General features: G+C 41.4%; 1 protein-coding gene across 2 annotated transcripts in view; it reads right to left on the reverse strand.

The window, feature by feature from the left end:
- ATF6 (activating transcription factor 6) overlaps positions 1 to 26075 on the reverse strand; it is an 86087-nt gene that overhangs the window by 20151 nt on the left and 39861 nt on the right. For both annotated transcript variants that reach the window (XM_075508130.1, XM_075508129.1), the window contains exon 15: positions 184 to 268. In XM_075508130.1, the coding sequence (XP_075364245.1) occupies positions 184 to 268 (85 nt within the window). The remainder of the gene's footprint in view (positions 1 to 183; positions 269 to 26075) is intronic.

Raw genomic sequence — 26075 nt, forward strand, 5'->3', positions numbered from 1 at the left:
GGCACTGGTGATTTGCCAGCACCCCAGCACCAGCAGGGACCCTGGCAACTAAGGCCCAGTAATGACCAGTCTGGCTTCTTTTTCAACAACAGACATTTGGTCTAAGTTTGGTTTCCACGTACAAGTCAGGCACATCCCTTTGAAATTATTCTCCTATCGTTCTCTTTCATGTTTTGGACTTACCATTGATGTTTACAGCTGGCAACACTATAGACATCTTTGGTCTTCTGGTCTTGTTATGTGTGGTGGCTGGCAATAACAGGTGGTCCTGGAAAATAGGGGAAAAGATGTGTTAAATCTACCCTGGAAGTACAGAGCTGGGAAAATTCCTTTCCATTCTGTCTTACAGGCATTCCACATAAAACTATTTACGACAGCTTAGCAAATTCAAATTTTTGAGGGAGTCTTCCAAAAGTCACAGCAATTGCTCATGCTGTGTAACCAAGAAGAAATCCCTATCGCATGCAGCAGAATATGAAAAAGCCTTGATCATGTGGAAAGAGATGGAAACTACTATTAGGCCCTCGTTCAACAGAGTACTTATGTATATGATTAAAGTAATTTAACTTGACTTCAATGATATTTAAACATGTGGTTAAGGGCTTTGCTGAATTGGAGACTTTACTTGCAGTGCTGTCTGCTTTATATATAAATGTCATCTTGCTATATCTATGTCAAGCTCTACACCACATGCCTCATGCAGCAGGACTGTATCAGTCAGGGTTGTGATGGGGTGTGAAATATGAGCTCTGCTGACAAAACCTACCGGGGAAGTTTGATGGCAAAGCTGTGCTTTAGTAGCTTATCTCAACTGCGAGGTGGCTGGGTGCTGCTGTAAGACAGCAGTGATCAAACTAACTACCCTGGGTTTTAGCAGTGGAAGCCACATCTGCAGGAGATGCTCTAGATATGGACCTGACCTGCAAGGAAAAATGCAGCCTTTATTCAGTTTTTTTGCTGTTGCTGAACTCAAATTGCTCAACTTGCAGCCTGGGAAAACATGGTTCCTCCCTTATCAACAGAAGTAACAGAACATAAAGTGCCAGTCCAGGCATCTCCCATACTGTTGTACTATGCTGATCCTGATGGACCAAAGAAAGACCGCTAAGGCTGAGGGAAGCTTCCCATGCCTTTCAAAGCTTAGCTTCCCTGACAGAAGCTTGCTTCACTGCACCATCTCAGTACACAGGGGGCATTGTCAGGGAAGCATATTTGCTCTCTCTTAGTAATTAGAAACAAAAGACTGTGTTTATATAATTGACAAATTGACTTTAAATTTCTAACTCAGGCTCTAAGTGAAACAAAAACCTGCCAATCACTAAGTACCTTATACAGGCCCCAGAGAATTAATGGAAAGGTTTATTTTCCCAGCCCTTGTGTTTGCCCCTCTCCCAGTCCCAGCAATGCTAAGTTCACTCCCAGTGTCTCTGAGAAGAACAAAAGCCAGCAGGTGCCACCATGTCACACGCGTGGTGACCAACTCGTTAAGAAGTTTTTGCAACTGTCCTAAAACCAGATCCAAACGTCCGCCTTTCACTTTTCAAGATCCAGACATCTATCTCACACGGTTAAAAAGCAGAAACAATTTGATGCTCTCATTTCATGCTTTCCCATTTGTAAAACTCCCACAATATTTTACAAACCTGGCACTCAGAAACTTTTCAAGCAGCTCTTTGGCTCCCTGGTTAAGGGTAAGAACAGACACGCAAATGCCCTATGCTTTTGGCCAAGGTTATCTTTTTGGCAGACTGAATTAGACTTCCTTCAGGACACAGCTGTTAACTTCTTAATGTCAGGGTATCTGTATTTTCCCCATTTTAATATCTAAACACTACATTGTTATGTCTAAGATTCAGGGAACTGAGTTACACACAAAGTTAAGTGTTAAATATATTAAGATATTCTGTAGATATATTGCAGAAATATCACTCTCTTTTTTTCCCACCAGAGAATTCCCCAAAAAACCCAAATGACTGACCATGAGAAGAAAACATTACTTCAATAAATGACTGTAATTAAAAACATCTTGGTACCAAAATTATAAAACCACTCTGGTATAATTCTCAGACTACATATGTAATTCCCATTTCATTTTTGAACCACTGAGATTAAGACAACACTCAGTAAGACAATCAACTTCACAGAAAAACTGTTCTTGAAATTCAATGTTCCCAAGGGAACAGGCCAAAGATAAGATGTCCATTAAAACCACATTTTGTAACAATGTCCTTGTCATGATTTGATGACTATTTTTAACATCACTTAAAAAATGCTTATCCTGGTTTTCTTTTTCAGTGCTTCTGAGAGTCTACAGCATCATTACCTAGCAAAACACAAGTACTGCATAGGTGATCACTGGTGAATTATTACAAGTGACTACTAATTTTTGCTAACATATCTGAAGATTGGTACATGAATTGATGCTGGCTTAGTTTTGCTTACAATGGCACCTTTATTCACTGTATGTATAAAATGTATTAAGAACTATCACAAAGACTTTACAATCAGAGTACCTCTATAGAAATAAACAGCAGTGTCATTACAGAAATGCCAATTTTCTGGATAGCAACAAAATAAGGAAAATTCCTCAGATTACCTCCTGTATCATTACCTTCTTGGCTGCACCATGGGAGGTTCAGGTTGGACATTCAGAAACAGTTTTTCACCCAGAGCATGGTGCAATCCTGGAACAGGTCAGCAGAGAGCTAGGGGATCTTGGAGGTTTCCAAGACCCAGCTATACAAAGCCATGTCTACTCTTATCTACTATCAGCAACAGTTCCACTTCAAGAAGAAGGCTGGGCTAGGCACCACCAGAGGTTTTCTCCACCCATTTCGATGATCCAATGATTCTCTTTTTGCAGTCCACAGGACAGACACTGGTAGTACCAATGTCTCATAAGAGTCCTATGGTAACTAGAGGCAGTGCAAACACCTCAGACTTGGCCTTTACAAGCTCTGCATCTCCTCCATCATGGTTAAATTCAAAGACTTGGCTCAGACTGACTCTGCAGTTAACAAATTTCAATTCCATGACTACAACACAGCCAAACTATGCACTAATACTGCTGGGCAGGTTCAGATTCCACCAAACTGATCTGCTGGAAAACAATACTTTATTCTAAACCTTGCATTGAAAATGAGATGTAAAATTCACTTTTCTTAGTTCTGCCTCACCTAGAAGCCATTTTTTTTTTAAATACCAGGAGTTAGATTTAATCGCAACTAATTTTAGACTTCTGTGAATGATGTTTCAAGAGCTGCAAAGACAAAATGAGCAGTTCGCCACTAACTGCTCTCCTTCCTCAGAATTCTGGCTTAAAACAAAAACACCAAGTCATTTTCTGGTAGATCTGTCAATTGAAGTGGACAACTCCAGCAGGTATTTCGCTCTACACTAAGATAGCATTGGAGATGACAGGAGCTCCAGAGAAGCCTGCTGCTCTCCAGTGAATATCATGAGAATGAGGTCTAGTTCAGACTGGTCAACCAACATCCAAACACCTGCAGCTGTATTAAATGAATCCCACCCAGACAGTCTTCTCTCCCTAACTCAGAGAAACAAAAGGAGTATTGTTTTCTAGATCACACTCACTCAAAATCAAAGGAATATAAGAAGAAAACCAGATATATAAAACGCCAACATTATAATTCAATCTAACCTAATGAAGTGACCTTATTTTACAGAAATCATGGCAGGCCCAAACACATCCTGCTCAGCCACACAGAATCCTGTTAGAGACAGAAACTGGTATGATAAAAACTTTGATACCTATCATACATGTTACTAGCACTGTTACATGCACTGTTACTAGCAATCCCTCCAAATACAACCTGACAAGATCAACTCACTGGATCTGAAACAAGCTGCACAGGGAACCATTTTCAATGAAGCTGTTCTGCTACCCGAGACATTAAAATTAACTCCCCCTTAGTTTCCAGACTCTGAAATGTCTCCTAAAACTACACAGCGAAGTAGTACGTTCAAGTATCAATTCACCTGCTACTCCTCTGTTTTACTGGAGCAGTCTGAACAGTGTCAGAAGGAAGACCGAGAGCCTTCTGCTCCCACAGCAGATAGTGAGACAATGAAGTAATTTCCATTTGCATTCGTGTATCCAAACATGCTTTGGAGTTGCTCCTCAGTGTTTCAACACCAATTTTGGAGAAGACAGACATATAAAAAGCCAGTCAGCTGTAAGTTCAACCTGGTACCAGGAGCTAACGTGCAAGATGCACAGATTGTCTGGAAGTTGGATACTGCCCATCTCTACTACAAAGAGCCATTTTTAAAAATCTGGAATTAGGGAAATTTATCCATCTCCCTAATAATCTTTATCTTTTATACTCAGGAGTGTCTCTCTGACAATCAGTCCTAACTTGCAAAGTTTCATAATTACCCTCATTCCACACTGAAGGCAAAGGTAGCAGCAGGTATGCTGCAGAGTACCATAAATATTTTGCCTGCAGTTTAGCTACCTACAACATTCTCATACCTAATTATTTATATGCAACATAAATGAGTGTACAGATTAGTGATTAGGAAGAAATTAGACACTTAGAAACATTGTTTGAATGCATTTCTAAAATGTAAAATATTTTCTCCTGACCTATCCTGTTCCGAAGCATGCTCAATTGCATCCCAGAGGAGTGTGTGATGCTATTACTCATCCCTAATTTTAAACACTAGACAAAAATTCTAAAATTAAAATGCTGTTTGTGATATTAACACATGGTATAAAACTGAAAATGAATAAAAGCAAATCTTGCAAGTCAGCATCTGGCCCATGAGCATGAATGTCAACCAGAGGCAGAATAAATTGCAACTATTACCCAACAACAGATGGCCTTGGCTTGGGCCAAGATTTGCACTTAGATGAGATGACAATTTAAATAGATGATGCAGACCTGAGACTGCTGGCAGAATGACTGGAAAAATATCAGCCTGGAAAGGCAATATTTCAAATGAGACCCTAGCTTCAGCATTCTCATTTTGCTTTTGATCATCTCTATAGTTCAGTGATATTGAAGCCAGATGAGATGTACAGATAGATAAATACAGATACAGATACTAAAAATCCAGCCACAAATGCATTACCTTAATTTAATAAGTTGGGATACAGAAACACATTTTTTCCTGGGAATAAAGTCTGAAGCTGTTGCTTGTTAAACTTTGATTAATAATCACATTTATTAAGCCCTTGCCACCACAAAACATTCAGGACACTATATTATTAGAATATAACTAACCAGAGCTGTAAACACTTAGAAATTAGGCACCCCTATAGAATGAATTTCCTCACTGAATCTTTTTACTCTGCTGGCTCATTCAGAGCCTGCTGATCTGCTTCTGGTCTCAGCAACACATGGAACTGCAATAAAGATTTTTAGGCTTTTTACATAAGATCAGTGTTGTCAGGGCTCTAACAGGGATTAAGGTTTGGCGCCTCATGTATCTCTAACCCCCACAGTCAACTGGCAATGGAAATCTTGTTCTGCTGTTCTAGAATATTCCAAAACTGGCTGCTCCTGCAGCTTCAGCCTGAGTCTCATGACATGTAGTTTGGTTCTCAAAGTCCCCACTACCTAGATGCATGAAAACTTGCGGGCATCTTAGCTTTCATTTAAAAAAAAAAAAAATTTGTTTCTAACTCTCATAGTTAAAGGACATAAAGAAAACATCATCCCTGCATACCATGAAGTTTCATTAAACAGAGAGAAAACACGCTAGTCAAGGGTCTTTTTGATTTTTGGGTTGTTTTTTTTTTTTTTTTTTTTTTTATTTTTTAAACTATCATCGTTTCATAAGCTGGACTCGTGGCTTCTAAATTATTACAATTATTTTTAGAATATTTAGAATTTTAGAATTATTAGAATATTGCTTGTTTTGGCTTTTGCAACGCATGTCCCACCAGCAACACTGCACCCAGCAACAGCCACCTCCCTGGGGAGCAGTATGCCACCTCGCTATAGGCAATCTGTGGAGCTCCTCCTCCATTTCTGTGTGTTTGAAACAAACACAAAGGAATTAATCCTTGCAGCATGCCTGTGATGGAGGAAAATATTACCAGTGCTATGGGGAATGTTTAGAGGAGTTGTGCATGCATCTGAGGGATACACGAGTGACACGGGACACAAAGGAACAGATTTCCAAACCCGTTAAGGCTCTGCACTCTCAGCATGAGCTGTCTTTCCTCCTATCCCTGAGGTTACTCATCTGTCAAATCAATTCCTCTAGATTTTTCTTGCCTTCTTAGGTACGGATAAGTATTTTTCAGAAGCCTTTTCTAGTGTCCTGAGCAAAAGCATTACCTACTAGAAAATAATTAATGTAACTTGATTTAAATGTGCTTTGTTACAGTGTATTTAGCACATCTGCCTACGCGAACACTGTTTGTCATGCTATTGAAGGGCAAGCCATGCCTCTGACCCCTCCCAGTGGTTTGGAGCATGTACCCTGCTAAGTACAGATGTGATCCATGTGGGAGCCATGACTCCACTCCTGCAAGACAGGCCCTACCTCACTTCTCACAAAGACTTTGTCAAGATGTCCGAATGAGCCCCGCTCTTCGTTAAGAGATCCATCTCTGACAAACTAAGGATAATCTTTTCGAAAACAAGTGACATTTGTCACTTTACAGGAAGAAAAGCTCCAAGGAGACTGGATTAAAATACCAAAGGAAAACCTTAATGTGCTGTTCTCATAATTTGCCTTGATGAGGAGATTTGATCTTTACCATTGCCTTGGAGACCAGCTATGCGCTAGAATATTGCAATGAGCAAAGACAGCTGCCAGAGTGGAGGGGGCAAATAGAGCCAGGCACCTCGGCATGCTAAAGGTTACTCTGACCAGGCAGCTTCAGAAGACTTCTAACAGTAAACAAACACTGCAGCTGGGCATTTTTTCATCTCTGTTTATGACTAAGAGGTCTCCCAGGGAATTGTGCCTCAACCTCTTCCAGCCTGAATCTTCACGCTATGATTCTAGGACCGCATTACAACCACTGCTGATACAGGCTGAGCAGCTGGCAGCACCCAGTGAAGTGCTGGCAGCTTCCCAAAGCTGCTGGGGATACCATTTTTCTTTAACGGCACTACTTTTGGTAGTGTTCAACATGTCCTGACAGCTCAAAAGCTTATCTATTAACTATCTGACCACACCTAGTGATATCAAGATGAAGCAGATAGAAAGCAAGTGGGTTTTTGACCATAAAAAATTGTGCATCAAATCCATTGTCTTTCAAACCTATCTTTTCTGAACATCTTCAGGGATTTAAGGTCAATGAGATGACACTCGACCTTCTTTAGAGGTATGCTTTTGGCTATACAAAGAGTGTGAAACAAAAGTGTGCTTTCACAGGCCCAAAAAGCTGCATGCAACTTCAGAGACTGCCCTGTACAGGTCCTCTGAGGAGCTGGACTTTTAAAAACCCTGGGTTGACAGAGCCAATGATCCAGCTTTTCTTTCATAAACCACGTATTTCACACTTTTTGTAAATTTCAAAATAATTGTTTCAGGCTGTCTGGCTGTTGCCAGAGATGTGATGTTTCTGTCCTGATCTCCTACAAAGGCCACCAAACCTGCACTGAGGCAGCATCACGGCCTTTGGCATGCGACTCCTAACCGGGAAACAGTACCTGTGAAGCTCAAACTTCATTCTCAGGACAGCCAGGGCTGAACTTCAGGAGCTCTCTGGACCCAAAAGGAGGCTGTTGTCCAGGGAAGAGAACTTACTGCAATGCACTCATGGCCTAGGGGCTGATTCTTATTTACCCCAGCAGTTCCTGACACTGCAAAGCGCATAGCCCAGATCATGGTGTAAATGAGAATCAGGTCTTGGCGTATCTGTTTCTGGCTTCCTCTGTCAGTTCGAAGAGGACATGTACGAAAGTTTACAAATTTGTAGAGGAAATGGCTGTATAACTTCACTATTGATTCTTTTGGGTGATGGCAACCATATGGTGCCCTGAGAATACAACGCACTGGATACAGCACTGGTCCATCTGAAAATGCCAGAAGTTCCTGCAACATTGCTTTCACTATCAGTGGATGTTAAACAGGGCAGTAACTGTAGAGGGGAGGGTGCCTCTGAAGCTACCCCTATCCTACCATTTCAGTCCGACCCTTATATCTGAAAAGCATGGAGATGGTTTTAAGAGCAAAAAAAAGAGAGGAAACCAGTTAAAACCCCTACACAAACTGTGACTCATAGCCACAATACTTGCTCATTATACCATGAACTGTAAAGCTGCCTTGTTTTTAAAGTTGATGTGTCTTTTTTTTCTTTTTTTTTTTTTTTCTTAAAGGTAGACCTTATAAATCCAAGTGGATTTACTCACCCCATCGTGGATCCTTGCAGGGAATCCACGGCATGCAAAGATGAGTATGGGAGTGAGTGAAAGATGGGATAATGACTGCAAGGAATTGACAGAAAACCCGCAATAAAAATTCACAAGGTCTCAGCGTCTCTGCACCAGCTCTTGACAGCCCACCCTGGGAGGTCCCAGTAGTGGCCTCCAAAGTAGTAGTTTACTACTTTGGCTTTAACAATAACCATTTAACTTAATTTGAAAGAGTACCAGTTCTGCACATATTAAAGTTGAGGTTAGCTAGCATATATTAACACAGTACGATTTTGCAGCATACTAAAGAAGAGAGTTTGTAATTGAGAATTCAAGTTCCAATCCCTAATCGTAGGATTTAACTACTTTTCTAAGTTTTAAGCCGGGGGGGGGGGGGCACACACAACATGACACGACACAACATGGGACTGTCCCATAGCAGAAAAGCTCCCAGAAGTGGTAGGAATAGACCTTCTTCTTCTGCTTTTATTTTTGCCAAAAGTGCTCCTATTCACACCGATGCTGTTCCAATCCCAATGTTTCTGTGCACAGGTGGTTTTTACAGCCTATACTTTGCACAGAGCAATGAAGTGATGAGATATCCTTTTTATTTAAGCATTTTACCAGAAATAGCTCAATCCCACAGTCAATAAAATGTCCTGTAGTGTAAGATTACACCTTTCTGACATTCCCAGACAAATTTTTATAAATAACACCTAACTGCACTCTGGAACACTTTCTAGTCACTGTCCCTGCAGAAGAGGGAGTTGCTATCCAGTTTAGTTCCCACGAGAGACCTTTTAATGAAGAAGTCTTTAGTGGCTTTTATTGTCAACTGTGCTACTGCCAGATGCGATATGGCCTGGGCTCCAAAACTAACCTATCTAGAATGCATCTCACTGTGAGTCAGAGAGCCTTGTGAAAACCCCAGAGACCCCAGAGGAATGGAAAATTCACTGTCACAAGGCTCCTTTGGAGGAGTTTCCTCCACTCTCTTCAATGGCAGCGCTGCAGCATGTCTCTGAGCAGGGCTCAGCTTTGGAGGTCAGCATTAAGTGTTTTCTCAGTGTAAAGGAGAACCAGTGGCAAAGGACAAGAGCTGGATTAAGAACTAAAAAAGTTATGGAGACTACTAAAGATATATGGAGACCTATTGTGAACTGTGTCCTCTTTGCAGTTCACAAATGGAGAAAGCAAACGTAAGTAAAGCAAGAATTACTACTTTGTTTTATCCCTTCTCCTTTTGGATTGAATTTATGTTACGTTACCTTAAAGACCAAAAGGAACCTAAAAAACAGAGGCCAAATTAAAGCGACCTAATTTAGATTTTTTAAATGGACTGCAAGTATCTCCGGTTTAGATGTCTATTCAGATCATCTCTCCAGTACCTTGTAACTCCCAAAAGATGCAAGACATAATAGCAGTCACCATATGATTCTATTTTAGAACAAAAAAAGTCTTTCCAGGTGTAAAAGCAGAGGACCTGGTTTCACAATGTCTTGAGGCAAATTAAGTTTTCCTGCTGCTGAAGCTGTTCCTGATTTCCTCTTCCTGCCTGTCCTGGGCTGAGCATTCTTGCTGCTGCCTGAGAGCTGATGCTGTCCTCCTCTGACTACCAGGAAAGCCAACTCACCTTGCTAAGATGGAAACAAGCAGTGTGTACAGATATGACACTTTCCCCTACCTGTCTTCCAGCCAGCAACCATTTTCAATAACTGTTTTAGGGATTTTCTAACAAAGATGTGACTCCTATATATATAGTAGCTATTAACAGATTTCTCATCCATGAACTTTCCCAGTCCTCCCTTGAATACATGTAAACTTCAGCATTTTGGCAAGAAGATCCTACTTCTATTGTATGAATCACTTCCTTTCCTTGGTTTGAACCCACGTTGTCCTCGCTTAATTTGCTGCCCTTTGTTTCATTTGGTATCCTACTCAGTTCCCTCTAGGTAGAAGATCAAGGTTACAATTGAGAAAGCAGGAATAAAAATGTAAGAGAATCTCATTACTCCATCAAGGTTTGCGAAGACCAACACAACAACTTTCTAATACACAACAGACTATAACACAAAGTATTACTTAGATGCACCAAAGGCAGCTGTAAAGCAGATCTCATACAAAGGTGGAAAAAATTGATATAATATTCAGTTTTTCTATTTTCATGGTTTACAATCCCTTTATTCAACTTCCAAGGCCAAAGAGGAGGAATTATGCCTTAAGATAACACTGAAATATGCTGGTAATTAGGTATCTATTAGTCAAACAGTAGAATCCACCCAGTGGCCTCTGAGAAGGAATCCTGTCTCCCTTCAGGAATCAGAATATAAGCACACTTCCAGAAGACCGGCCCTCTAACCTTCCGTCCTACTGAAACACCTATCTTCATCCTGTTGCCAAAGCGACACCAGCTGCAAAATGACCGGCTACTCTTGAGCTCCCCGTTCCTCTGCAAATCTCTCATTCTGGAATTACCCAAGATGAACCTGCCTCACTTCCATCCGAGCTTTTCGAATCTCACTTTTAACTTGCAACACAACCTAAATAAGAGGCACTAAATACCATCCCCTGTGAACAGGGAATACTCCAGGAAATCACAGTTAGCGGAAGGTTGCGTGTACATATGTTAATTAGGCACACTATGAGGCACAGCAAAGCGAGTCCAATTGCAGTGGAGAGTGAGGTGAAGGCACCCCATTTGGATTTTATTTCTATCATAAATGTATTCTTCCTTGTAGTTTTGTCTTTTTTCCTTTGTATAGGAAAAAAAAAAGAAAGGCCACGTGAACAAGGAGGGCACAGGACAGAGACTGGACAGAAATCCAGCCAATTAAACTTGTCTGCAGAACTGCTTTGCAAGGCCCGAAAGTAAAGAACAATGCATGCATTTGCTATGATGTAATTTTGGTCTGGCAGCAGATTAAAAAAAAATTCCTAAACACAAAGTAAGAGGATGTGAAGAACAGAATTCTATGTTTAAGTAAACAGTTTTGGTTAAAATTGTATAGGAAGATTTTTAAGGACTTGAGAACGCTTTGATAATTTGTGTGTGTGTTATTTGTGGAAATCAGTTGAATTTCAAGATAAACTGGAAAAGATATGTGTATATGAATAGTTGACTCAGTTCTGCACTTCTGTGAAGACAAAGAAAATCCCAGCTTGTACTGGTGGAAAAGTTCCTCCTATTATGTTTGATAAGGATCGGATTTTCTTCTAAAGGCTCTCTCAATCAAACTAGCATCATAAAATTTAAAAAAGTTTGCTCCAAATTATTTGAAAATTATGTTTCTCTGTCATTTTCTGTCCTTCCCATGGGCTATATAAGCACAGAAATGCAGTTCATCTGCAACTCCCAGTTGAGTCTGTCAATTATCTTTGTAGATTTTACAAAGTTGTAAGACCCAAAAGGAACTAATTGTTTTATTACTACTACCCATAAAAAGAAATTCCCCTCCTTCTCTAATTCACTGCAGCAGAACTCTACTTTTGCATAGCATCTGCAGGCTATTAGTTTTGCAACTGCAATCTGTAATTGCAAAAACATGTAATTTAGGTAGGGCATGTGAATAAGGTCCAGGAAAACCAGAAAGGATATAATCCAGATTCTTTGCTTCTCAGCAAAAGAGAAAAAATGTTAACCGAAAGTTTCTATATTTGCTTGCAAGACCTCAGGTCTTCTACATAAGACAAATACTGGATTTCCAGAATTACTGCTCAACTGGAGACTGCCCCAAAAGAGCACACACAAAACAAACTGGAGTGGGGAATGTTATTACCAACAAACACCTTTTTTCTGCTGTTCTGCCTTCGCAGCCCTGCCACATAAGCAGAGAGCCAACTGATGAACAAAAATGAGGTGGTTTCATGGGCACGCTCCTTGGATCCAGTATCATGAGATGGACTAGACTGTAAATCCTTATTTCTCTCTAGATCAGATTCCCCATGAAGCAGAAGCTGGATTGGGTAAAAAGAAATTTATGTCAGGCTTTCTCCAAATGCTGCATCAACATAACACTGCGGTTCAAAATCCATTTGCTAATGAGGCTGTGCTCTGCTTTCTCTTCCGACTGAGTTCAAAGGACAGTGAAGTACTAGAACACTTTGATCTCACTTTGTGGTGAGATCTCATCCTTAGAGGTCTTCAGAGGCCACTTGACAATGCTATGGCCAACCTCATACAGTATTCGGCAGCAGCCTTCCTTCACACAGGAGAGGTGGTTAGAAACCACCATTTCTAAGATCCGTAAGGACCTTGTCTCAAATTTGGAAGGGTCTGTCAAGATTATGCTTCTACCTTACCCTTTCCCTGTCTTACTAACTTGCAGGCCACTCATTAAAAGATCGTATGAGAAAGATGTTGATAGCAATCAGGGCTACACACACAGGAGAAATGTTTAGGAATAGCTACAGAAGTCCATGAAAGGCCACACAGTCTGTGACTGAACACTCTTCTGACAAAACAATTTCCTTTTAAAGCAGAAGAAAGCATCCTTTCTTACAGAGCAAAAATGCCCACATGTGCAGGTAGTCGGGAACACAAGAGAACTTTAAAATCCTAACCAGAAACAACTGTCATGTAGAGTCCAGACTCTAACCTTTTTTAAATCAAGGCAATTAATTTGATCACAGTGTGTTCAATCCTACAACACATGGCACAAGATCCAGCTCTGGTTTGAAGTTACTGTCTTCTTGCCTTCTGCAGCAACAGAAATCATTTATTTAAATCTCCCATTGAATCGCCACGCTATGTAAGATAGCTGCAAGGCAACAAGTAGATCACCTGCAGTTGTCAGTGCAACAAACCCATCGTCTTTGATGGCTCAGAGAGAGCGCCAAACAGCCAGAATCTGAACACAGATGCAGGATTCAGTCTGAAGGGCAACTTTTAGAAAATGGATTCAAAAGATTTTCTCATGAAAAGAACAATTCTATTTATTACTGGTGCACAGGTGAACATACATTTAAAGTTTTGGATAAAAGTACTGCCAGACTGCAAAACTCCATTTTATGGAAGCTGCTAATTATTCTAAAAAGTATGCACCCAGTCCACCATATTGTACAAAAGGACCAGACTCTTCATTAGCCCAAATACTGAACGTGAATAGAGGCATTCTTGAGCTGAACACCTAGCATGGGCTTTATCTTAAAATGTATTTTAGTGTCTGCAAAAAGAACACACATGTCCTTTGCAGCCAGGATATCAGGTACTGGATTCAAATCTGGTTTGAGGGAATAAAATGACATTTGGCCAACAGGAACTTACATCTCACTGTGACTTTCTCCCTTTTCCTGATCCATCCGCTGATCTGTGACTGTGGCTAACTTGCTGGCAATATATTCACTGGGGAGGGTAATGCATATGGAGAAGGGAACAAAAAAATTGAAAGCAATGAGTGGCAAAAAACAGGAATAGTTTTCAAGGCTAATGACAGGAGAGAACAAAGTAATAGTCTGAATTAAATTCTAGGCCAAAATCATTGTTAAACAGATGCAATTAAAGTTATCTAAAAATGATCCCAGTTCTGCAAATTAAAACTTCTGCTCTGTAGAAGGTTCCAGTCAACAGTGAAACCCAAAGCCCAGTAGCAGAAGGTGCTCCTCTCTGCTTTCCCTGCCGGGACAGCTGCAGCTTGCCGCTGTTTGCCCTTGACTGCCCAAGAGCAGACAGTGGCAGCCTGATTCTAATCTGCAGCCAGAGAGATGCTGCTTCTGAGAGAGCAGCAGATGTACAGGAAATTAGCAGCAACAAATCTTTCCTAATTGTGGAAGTTGAATCAGCTACACAGACATACATCACAGGGACTGGAAAGTCTCTGTTAGAAATACTTGTTATCCCTCAGCTTTCTGGAAAAAGCAATTGACCATGAGATAAGTCTCTGGGGACCTTCTCTTGCCCCCCCATCCTTTAGCCTCATACGCTCAAGGTACCTGAATGTACCTTTTAACCTCTCCGAGGGTAATTCCTCTTCACTGAGATGGAGTATCACCCCCCAGCAGTGGCAAGAAATGACGTTTTAGGTCACAGGCAGAAAGGTGTTTTATAAATACAGGCAGTACAGTTCAGTAGACTGCCTTTGACCTGGTTTTAAAAGTTTAGGTCTCATTTGCATTTTCAGTATCTGCTGGGTAAAGTGGCTTTAGGAACATGTCTCTGAGGAACCTAAAGAAATGGGTGCTCTTCCTTCTCTACTGATCTATCATTTCCCCTCCTCTGATTTCACTACAGAAAATGGTTTCCTCCTCTTTCCACATTCTGCCGAAGTTGAATAAAAGTGTGCCTTTATATAATTTCCCACAATGCAAATGCCACTGTGAAAACCACAAAAATAAGGCAACATGAGAGATACAGGAAGAAACACAACCAGATAACAAGGAAACAAACACTCTTCTCGGTCAGCTGCGAGACTGCATTTTTGCTTGAATCCCTTAGATTTACCCAGAGCTCAGCAATGACTTCAGCTCAGACTTGGGTGGGTCTCTGTACGTCTTGGCAGCAGGGACAGGCAAAGCGCCTAGGCCGCCGGTGGCTGGACGGTGGTCTGGCACACTCAGGCCAGGGCTGGTGCTCCAAATCCAAGCTGCCTTTTGTTTTTCCCAAAATGTCAGTTCAGAGACAACAAGGTTTTAATATCAAGATGCAGTGGGCTGAATCCAAATTTGACGGCAGCGTTTTAATCTGTGCAATGTGTACTGCATTATAGATGCGTGTTGGAAAGATGTTTCTCATTCTGCAGATCCCAGGACATCTGTATGGCTAAGGATTCATCCACTATTCATAGTTTCTTCTAATTAAAGAGATATTCAATACACTGATGTTAAAGAATTTGTCACCTCTGTTACTAATAATCTCACTTAAAACAAGAGAGTGTGAAGATGAAGTTTGCTTCCATTTTTTTTGCCTGTTGGTTTGCTTAACTCATATTTACCCCAGCCTGATGAGCTTCCTCCTCTTGACATTTGTAGCTAAGTTTCACTTCTAAATCTCAGTTCTGAGTCCAGTTTTGTTGCCAAGCGCCTGCTCTGTTTGAATTTCTAGTGTTGCTGAGGAAGGCGTAAATCAGTTCTAGAAACAGACTTCATTTTATAAGGGGAAAAACGTCTATAAACATTTAACGTTTTTTGCCCCAAAAAGAAAACCTCAAACCAAACCAAGAAAATAACCTGATGGAAAATGGTCTTAAAAGGCATAAATAAATTACATTATTAACTCACACTTGGTGGCAAAAAGGCTCTCAGATGCCTGACATTGAGGATTCTTCCTTACTCACCCCCAGCCTACCTTACAACACTGCACTTCAGAATGGCTGGGCATATCCTACAGGTGGCTGAGCAATCTGAGCCCCACGGCCACCAGAAACGGGAGGGTTCCTTCTCCCTCCCTCAGCCCTCGCACTCCCTGCCAAACCTCTGGCAATTGTCAGACTCTCCTCCAAGCTCCCTGAACTCTTCAGACTGTTTTTCTGCCAACACGATAAAATGGCTCAAGGACGGATCTGACAAGAGTATGCACAACCAAGGAAACATTGACAACAGGAACTCTCCTTTCTGGTGGTGGTAAACTGCATAATTGGCTCACTGGTCTTTACCCTAAAAAAATCCTGGAAGCTGCTCATGTAGCTAGGGAAGAGAAGAAATAATCCAATTTTGAACAGTGTGAGAGCACAGCATTTTTTTTTTTTTTACTACAGTGCTGCGGGAACTCATATAAGCCATCAAAACTTACAGCACTGTGACAGAGGGTAAGCACTATGCACTTGTCATGACCAAAATGGCAGTTTCCTTAGAAAAAGCTTTCTCTTGTGAGAACAATGGTTTACTTGGATCCTGGTCTGAAGCCTGGCTGATACAGGATAAACAGGGGTGTAAACTGGTGCAGAAACATCACACTCCTTGTCCATCTCGTGACTGTGCATGTGAGTAACTGCCTGTCTGCCACAGCAATTGAACTAGCAAGATCACAGGCACCAGATTAGATTAAGGAGAGTGAAAGGTCAGCTTCGGGAAGATAAAAATGTAGAGAGATGCTTGCTTGCACGCTACTCAAAAGACACATCAGGCTACAGCTTTCAGGCTGGGCCTGTCTGTCTTCCTGGAGAGCAATATGTTTTCTTCTATCAGTACTTGCCAACTCTCAACCACATTTGAAACATAATGGCTCAAGCAAATAGAAGCCTTTCATCTCTCCACTTAGGGTGAGATTAATTTTTTCCAGCTTTAGCTGTCTGACAGAGTTGTCTAGGCTCCCTTTAAAATCTATAGGAGAGAGGCACCTCCAGAAGGAAATTCAGTCCATGCAATGGAAGGTGTTTGGGATAGGTGGGAAAAATTGAGACGGGCTTTTCTGCCTCCGTTAAGTGAAGAAGGAGCCTTGCAAGGTGCTTGAGAATTTGTGGTGCTTGGTAGTCTGTAAAGCAGCAACACCAGCCTGTGAAATGATTTAAGGAAGATTTAAGAAAAGATTTAAGATTTAAGAAAAAAAACCCAGATGCAAAGAAGTTAAGGAAGAAAAATAAAAATATTAGAGGAACACTGCAAATCAGGCAAACCTAAGACAAATTTGGGGAATGTGACCAGGGCATTGAGAAAAGTTTTGTCCCCTTCTGTTCAGCACTGGTGAGACCATAGCTGGAATACCTTGTAAAGTTTTGGGTCCCCTTCTCTTCTCTCAGGCAAAGATAGATGTGGGGAACCTGGAGAGGGGCCAGCAGAGGCTATCAAGATGGTCAGGGACTGGGGCACATGGTCTGTGAAGAGAGATGAGGGGAGCTGGGCTAGTTCAGTCTGCTGAAGAGGAGATGAGAGGGCCCATCTAGGAGCAACCTGCAGCTGTCTGAAGGGAGTTACAGAGACAACGGAGCCAAACTCCGTAGTGCCGCATGACATGCCATGGTGCCACAGACACGTGCGGTGGTTTGGGACATTCAGATTCTTCCCCTGCCAGATGGTGCAGTCTCATGATGGGTCATCACAGAGGTGGGAGGCCTCCCTATCCTTGGTGGGTCCCAAGACTCGGCTAGACCAAGCCACAGCTGATCTGATCTAGTGCTGACAATAGTCCCACTTCGGACTAGAGACCTGCAGAGGTCCTTCCAGCAAACACTCCTATGATTTTGTGAACATTCACAGTTTGAGCGCAATTGTTAGCAAGTGAAAAACAAAATGGCAATACTGCACAAGACTGTTAGTGGATTTTTACAAAATCCTTTTCATTAAGGATTATTTAGAAACTCTGGTGTATAGGGAGGTGGTGCCAGTGATACCAAACAGAAATGAGTGGGTGCAGTTCTCTGCCTTTATCTGTGCACATCTCACTTGACATGTGCCACTAACTTAAACATCTAGAACCACAACAAATGCTTTTGCCTTCAAGTATTCTAATTATGTACATTTTGCTTGTGAAACAAGAAGTCTCAAGCTAATTTCAACATTTTCTGCCAATATCCTGCAAAGCCTGATGCAACCGTATCAGAGAACCACAGAAGCCGTGTTTTTATAATGTGGGTTTTAAAAATGAATTGCCCCATTGACAATGTTTCACCAAGCCACTGGAGTTTCCAGCTTTTCTAACTATTTCAAAATACAAGGGACTTTCAGGTCAAAGAAAGGCTCTACTGGAATTCTCATCATTGAATAAAGATGTGAAGAATGACGCATGAAGGTTTTTATACAAGTACATCAGTGTACTCTTAGACACTGAGGCTACAAATACTATGGCAAAATAACTGATCTCACTATGTGGATAGCATCAATCGCATGGGCACTTTTTTAATCATCTGAACTATGCCCCCATATGAACCCTCCCCTCTTTTTCTTACTACTGTAGTGGTTTTAATTCTACTCAAAAAGATTGGACATCTTGGACTCACCACAATTTCTGCAAAATATCAGAGGTACTGAGCACCCTGAAGGCACTAACTCCTAATCCTCTACTTCAACACAGCTGGAAGGCCACTCAGCTTGTCATTAACCAATTTAATATGTGTAGTCTCTATTCTCTCTATTACCCCAGCTGATCAATGAAAATACCTAATCAGGCCCTCAATGAGAGGGTATACAGAAGAGCAAGAGCCTGAGGCTACTTCATCCTGGTGGATGTCCTGCCTTTCATTTCCATTCCCTCTTGCCCTCTGAACCTTTCCTGGCTCTGCAGAGCTGCCCCCGACCTGCATAAAGGCAACGTGAACTCCAGGCAGTCCCTGAGCTGCAGATCATTTCCCTCTCTCCCTCTGATCACACAGAAATCTGTTTATAAGCATACCAAAAGTGCACACAGCCCTATAACAACTGCACATGCCGTTACTGGGAGGGAAATGCACACAAGGAGCACAGCAACGCATCGTTTGATGGGTCAGATTCGATACTGTAATTTCATACAAGCCAAAGCAGCTGCATCAAGGCTTTGTCAGGACGTTTTCAAACAGAAAAAGCACTGCAAGCAGATAAAGGTGATTTGTAACAGAATCGGACAAAAGGTGCCATAGCCGAGGTACAGGGTTCTGAGTTTATTTTCCTTCTCTTAATCCAGACCAGTCTTGTTCTTAGGTCTCTATCTCCTATGAGAATTAAGTCACTGGAAGTGACTTTTATAAGCAAACAGATAAATTCTTAAATCAACTATCGAGATTTGGAGAGACTATATAAGTCATAAGGGCTGTCAGTTTTGATCCACGTGAAGAGGTCCTAATCCACAGGAGGATAAAGGATGGTGATGGTTATAACTGCCAGGAAAGCAGAGAAGGAATAGGAGTGCTGTAGGGAATTAAATGCTAATTATTCGAGAACATACAGGACATCAGGCTGTTCTCCTTGACAAGGTCTGCAGCCGTACTCTCCTGTTTACAGACACATGCGTGCAAGATAATGAGACTGAAGTACATACACACTTTTTCCACGCATTTGTTACATCCTTTTGACAAGTCACATGCTGTGGCTAAAATCCTGATCCTGGACTGCCACACCAAAGCGACACTAACCAACTCTACGCTGAAACGGAAATATCCTGTCACGACATTGCAACAGTTTACTCAGCGGCTTAACACTCCTTTTTTAGCATTTGTAGTATCACCTCTGTGTTTAGCCTGAACCTAAAGAGTTCCTTTCTGCTTGTGTAAATGTAGTTCTTTACACTTTCTCTTATTCTCCTAGAGCCACAATTAACTGCTTTTGTCAAAATTTTACACCAAGAAAACTGCTGCATCTGTCTTTTTTCTCCAAATGACAGCATGTTTATGTCCCGTTTCATTTTTGTACACATTTCTCTATGTTGGCACTTCGGAAACTGAACTTGAGAAGTTAGGAAACTTCTTGCCTAGATTGTATGCGGCACCTTGGTTGCCTGCTGGAGAGTTACAGCTTACAGCTGGTAAGCAAACACCAAACAAATGGTTTAGCAAAACCAAAGAGAAACCCACAGTGTATTTCCCTGATGCCAAGGAGATACCCTTCCAGAGGTGCTGGCCCCAGACTACCTGAGACAGCAAAACAGTTCCTTTTCAACCTCGTCTGCCAGTAGTCACCTGCCCAGTGATTACCTACCGAGTTCCTGACCCTGGTGAAAAACTCCAGGTCCAAGCACTCAGGGCTGTTCTTAGAAAGGAGGAGAGCTCCGCACAGGTTTCCTGGAAAGGAGATTAAATGAGGGCCTCCCAGATGCTAACAAGTGACTCAACCCAGGAACCTCCACACTGGCCAAGGCTTCAGGGAAGGAGCCATCAATGAGGAACAGCTTGGGAACGTCCAGTTCTAGAGTCTCAGAAGAGAGTAAACAGTTTAAAACACAGGAGCCTGGCTGGACTTACGTCAAGAGAAGGCGGCCTGTGTACCTTCCTCCACAGAGCGAGCTCTCAGTCTGAGCACAGCTTAGACTGTTTTCCTCATATTGGATATCACCTCTCTCTGAGATAGCTGACATTTATTTTGGATAGTCACAAAACCAAGGAACAGTACTAATCACTTATGCAACGCAATGCTTAGTGGAGCTTTGCTAACCAAACTCCAAGGGCAGTGGCCCATGGGATTTAACAGATAGGCCATTTCTACCTAGGACTCTCGTGGTGCACATGCTGTTCGAGTTGTTCATGTGCCCCTCCCACATAGCTTTGCCTTCTCTTGATGAGAAGTATTTTCTAGTGCCAGAATTATTCACAGGCACATTTTAACATCTGCGATCAAAACAGAAAGAGGATTTCCTGAACTGTGGTTTCCAGCATGAAATATCTCTCAGCCCAAGATATTCCAAATTCTGAATCACTGACCCAAAGCCGGACAGTTTCCATCAACCATGCTGGCAAAACTGGAGTTTACCCAACTACATGGTGACGAGCAAGCCATACCAGGCATGAAGCAAGATGATCTCATTCTCAGACCCATCTCTCTGCTTTAACTATCAGAAACAAAAGTCCACCCTACTGGGAGCTGGTATGAAAGCATATTCTAAAAGAATTAAGTGGTGAGAAGCTGCTATGGACACAGGTAGAACACATCTATATATGACTCTGTAAAAGAGCGTTAAGCCATAGAGCATACACTTCTGCAACAGACCCATCCCAGTACTGTAATAAAACACAGTGAAGAAAAAAAGACTGCATTCTGGGGAAAAGGCCCTACTGCTTTCAAGGATTCATAGAAAGCAGATTTAGGTGCCAGAGTCTCCTAACATGTCTTAGCCCTTTATGAGAAGCAAGTGAATTTCTGCAGCTACTACCCTGTCTTTCCATTAGCCATCCCGGTAGATAGGCCACAAGCAACCATGAGCCCCAGAAGTAGAAAACAAGTTTTATGTTCCACTCTCAAACAGTGTTAAAGCCAGTTACAAGTTTCAAAGCCAGTTTAAAGAAAAAAAAGTACAGTTAATTTTATCACACTTCTTGTCCTAGGAGTGTAAGTGATTTAAAAATAAAACCTGGAAGCCACAAGTGTTCTGTTTGGTCCAGTGGGAGGTGATGATAATCTGTACACGCTCATAACAGCACCTGGGCTCTTACTTCATAAAATAAGCTTTGTGTGCTGTCCAGCTAAAAACCTGGCAAAAGGATTAATTCAAACTGGAAGCAAATAACTTCATCCCACCTAAGATTTTAAATAACACTCTCAAATGTAATACTATAACGATTAACATTAGCTAAAAGTTAGGATTTCTATTGTGGACACAAATACTATATAATGAAATAAAACCCATCTCAATTCTGCACTTTTTACTTTTATAAAGGCTCTGTCTAGGGCTGTCAGATATAAAAACTGAAAATGAGCAGAAAAAAACTGGTAGTCTGAAGCTGTGAAAGTGTGAAGCCCAACTAAGAAAATAAGCATAGGTATTTCAAAGTGCTCTCTGCGTATACTATCATTCAAGGCAAATGAAATATCACAAATATCATTTTTTCGTGCAGAAGCTCATTCCTACCAAACACAAGTCAATGCCCTACTGGCTACTGCAGCTCCAGAGTTGAAGGTATCATTTATGTCTTTATACAGTTAGGGCTTGGTCAGCATTGATTCCATAATTAAATACTGCTACAGATCGTAAGCAAGAGACCATCATTCCCTTCTGGAAACTGTTCAGAATAATCTGAGCCAAATTTTCTTCAATGAATAGCATGCTATCACTAAAGAAAAAAGCATTATTATCTGGCATTATTAAAGTATTATTAATGCATTATTAAACTCGGGTTATTTCCTGAAGGAAAGGAACTGCTTCAGAGCTGCATTTCCACTGCCTGCTCTAACTGAATGCACATTACTTGTTTGTGGATAAACTTGTGTTCCTGCTCACTTTGTTGTCAGCAATTGTCTGTTCTCTATTCTTAATAAGTGAGATACTGCTGTCACTTCCTTTACTGAGACAATTCCCACTTTATAATCACATCTTTCTCCCACACTTCCCCATTATACTTCTCTAGCCTATGTCCACACCAATTTCATATGCAGTGGGTCTTTTACAGAGGCTTTCCAAAACCAACAATCTTCCTCTATTTCTTGCCCACAACTCTTTGTGTCAAGCATGCAGCACATTTTAAATACATGTATACTATTACTGGTCACGTCTGTCTGCAACCAGTTTGGGTTTTGGAGACATTTTTTGCAGTATGTTTTATTTTCACTGTAATTATCTACAGTGTATGTTGTCCTTCCAAATACTAGTTTAAAAATAACAAAGTATTAGTTAGGCCTGGGACATATAAGGCTGAAAGAAGTTCAGTGACGGCATTAATATGATTCATGAAGTTCCAGCAACCATGCAGAAGACAAATGAATCAAAACTATACACACAAAACTCAAGAGTATCTTTTGGTCCATGCCAGACATACTTGAGTGACTTTTCTGTCTCTGCTTATACATCTGTCGTCAACACCACATTCATTCCCAATTTTATCTGGAGGACAGTGGGGTTCAAAGGGACCCAAGGAGATAAAAATCAGAGTGACTAAGACTTTGCTTCCAAAATGTCTTGGAGAGCTAGGAACAGAACAGACATTTCCAAATGAAACAAAACCCCACTTGATGCGACAGGCATTACCTCCCTCCTCAGAACAGTGTTTTGCATTCTTGTTCTGTCCCTCCTAACCGCTGTTTGCATCTGGCTGAGCCAAACAGCTGCTGCCCGGAAGAGGCTATGCCGCAGCTGGTACTTGCTGGCTGCTATTCTTTGGCTTCCAGTCACTACACATCCAAGGTGTCTCATTGCCTGGCTCCTTCTCTTCCTTCTTCGCTCAGCCTGCTTGCTCTCTACAGCACTCACATGGCCTTTTGCTGCTTCACTCTTGAAAGTATGTTCTCACACAGGAACACAGGTGTTGCAGAGTAACAACAGTGAGAAATAATGAAGCAATCAGAGGTTTTGCTGGAAAATACGATAAGGCGTTGATAGAAATGTTTTTTAAAGAATTGCTGGCCTTTACCGCAAACCTAAAAAAACTTCTTTTGAGCTTCCTGTTACTTAAACTTGGAGTTGTGTTGTTCTCGTACACATGTACTTTGACAATCCCAGGATTGAGGTAAGGCCATTTGTGCTCTATAGACCAACATACGTTTTTAGACTTAATTTTAGATTATTAAATTTATCTCTGGAGGTTTTTAGACTAAGCTCTAAGATGCTACCAAAAGCAACATCTTCCCCAGCTAAGTATCCAGAAGACCACAGAGAACCCTTCTCCCCACCACCTCCCAGTCCCTCTGATAGTCAGCTCTCCCTGTTCTCCACCTACCAGAAATATTCCACACCAGGAAAGATAACAGTTCAAGAAAGACCAAAAAGAAAGCTTGCCTCACTGTTTTCATAGGGACACCAGGGCTTTGAGAGGAGAAAGTTCTCTGACATGGAGAGAATCCACAGTTTGGACAGAAAAGAGGGAATATGTAACAAAGAATGCAGCAGGCCAGACTTCATTTTCACTAGTGACACTTAGATGGAAACAGGAGGTTTTCATAACGGATTTTCAAATTTGAAAGTCAAATGCAACCATAATTTGACAGAGGCTGGCTCACTGAGCTTCAGGGCATGATGAAGCACAATCACACAGACTGTTTGCTTTCTCATATTTTCCCAGGGAGGCAAGGGTTGGCCTCACAGAGAAGACAGGCTAAAGGGTGACCTCTGCTTTGAAAAGGACAGGCAATTTTATCATGGATACTATGCTCTTACCCTCAATTATTCTCAGCATCTGCATACAATATAGGACAAGATCTTAAAATCCTAGGATCCTGGGATAAAGTAATTTTTTCCTCTCAATCAGTACAGTCAGGTTCCTCAAGGAGAAAGGGAAGTTTGTAAAATCTTTCGAAAATCTGCATGTTAACTTGCAGCAGTTGCAAACCCACAGGACTCAAACATATAAATGAGCTACCGTGTCTTTAGGAGCAGCAGGATTATGTGAGTCTAATCGTTGCATTTTATCTGAATGGAAGACCAAATTATACATCCCAGCCCATGGAAATCCACAAACAAAGCCAACAGCAGAAAACTTCATGTTCAGTAAAAACCATGCATTGTCAAGTGTAACAAAATAGGAGAAAAGTATACGTTAGGACTGAATTTCTGGCTATGAAACATCATCTGAAGCCGACTTCTTATAATGCACTTTTGCCTGCAGGATGCAGATGGCATCAAGAGTGCAGTGAATTGGAACCTGCCTCGCTCATGCTCTCTGAATAAATTCAAACTTGCCAGAACTGTGTGTGCAGCACAGCAGACTACTGCTACACAACAATGTCAAAGCCAGGCATTAGAATCTTTTGCTGCCTGAAAGTAATATATCATCCCAAACACAATTAACACAGCACAGGCTTATTACCAACAAAAGCAAAACACAACTTAGATATTTTTATTCCTAGCACACTGAGCGTTCACACAAAAAAAGAACAGAAGTTCTGATTTAAATTTGGCTTAATCACTTCGTGAAAATTTGTTTGCAGAACTTGACAAATCCTTAAATGCTCGTTGCAGAAGTTGGCTTGTAGGACCAGAAATTCACATCCATAATAATACATTTCCCTGAAGCTCTGTGGTTGCAGTGCCAGGGCACTGAAGCAGAAATTTACAAAGTGAAATTCTGGTCCTATTGAAGCTGGTAAAGGCTTTGCCATTGATTTCCATCAGGCCAGCATCACTCTCGCTCTAACAAATAATAACCAGAATCACCTTTTACTATCTATTTTTTTACTGCAATATACTGTAAGATATTGTATGCATGCTGTATTAAATGTAATTGGCAAACTTTGATATCAGGAGACATTTGTGCTTTGAAACAAATAGAGAAACTATTGAGAGGAAATGCTAGTGACCTTCTAAATTTCCCAAGTGAATCAAATTTTAAACCTTGCTTTCCTTAAGAACAGTAATTACATTCTTACCCTAAAAAATGTCACTGTCCTTAATAAGCCTGCAGAGATGTCATCAAAGGGTCACTGACAGAACCTTTGAGGATGGGGAAATCTACTGCTTGATCACTGCAAGTTGCAGGGACTCTGATCCTAACCACACAAGAGTGGAACGATCTGGAGCGGGATTTACAGGCCAAAGTAAATTGGAATGGATTTGTTTTCTCCAATGAGTTACTTAATTACCTTTCAAATTAAGCTAGCTATTCAAGTAATTCTAGAAACAATCTCAAGGTCTGAATACTCCATGGCAAAACAGATGTGAGCTCCGAGAGAGAACTGTTCCAGTGCCAGGCTTACAGGAGAACTGCAGCAGCAGCCAGGTGTCTATCTTCCTGCTGACAGAGCATGTTATATCAACTAACTTGAATTTTGCAGCCGCGCTCCACTGGGGTTTTAGAACAGATCAAGTAGACTCGGTATCACAGACGTTGAAAGGCAGAAATCGAAGGTGTTGGTAGAGCAACAGACTCTCAATTCTGCCTCTTAGACCTGGGAGAAATGGAAGGAAGGTTCAACTGTAGACTCCAATGTGCTTCAGCACAGCTCAAACTGCCGTACCCTTTTCACAGAAGCATAGCAACTTGTTCTTGGTACCCGCTGCACAGACCTCTCAGCTCTGAACATGCTCCCAAAACCAACCCAAAACAGCCCAACTTAGAGGCAGGCTGCAAAGACGTAGCTTCTGAGTGCTGGACTATTTGGGGACAGCAGAGGGCCTAGGTGTGAATATATACTACTGAGAATGCGTATCTTGTTACATTGCCAGATGTCAGTTTCTGCAATGCTAAATGAACACAGAGAACAATGGCTTCCTAAAAGTTAGGCAGCCCTGCCTATGAGGGATGTTGGCTGCTGAGG

This window comes from Mycteria americana, chromosome 7 (genome assembly GCF_035582795.1).
Source record: "Mycteria americana isolate JAX WOST 10 ecotype Jacksonville Zoo and Gardens chromosome 7, USCA_MyAme_1.0, whole genome shotgun sequence".
NCBI lineage: Eukaryota > Metazoa > Chordata > Aves > Ciconiiformes > Ciconiidae > Mycteria > Mycteria americana.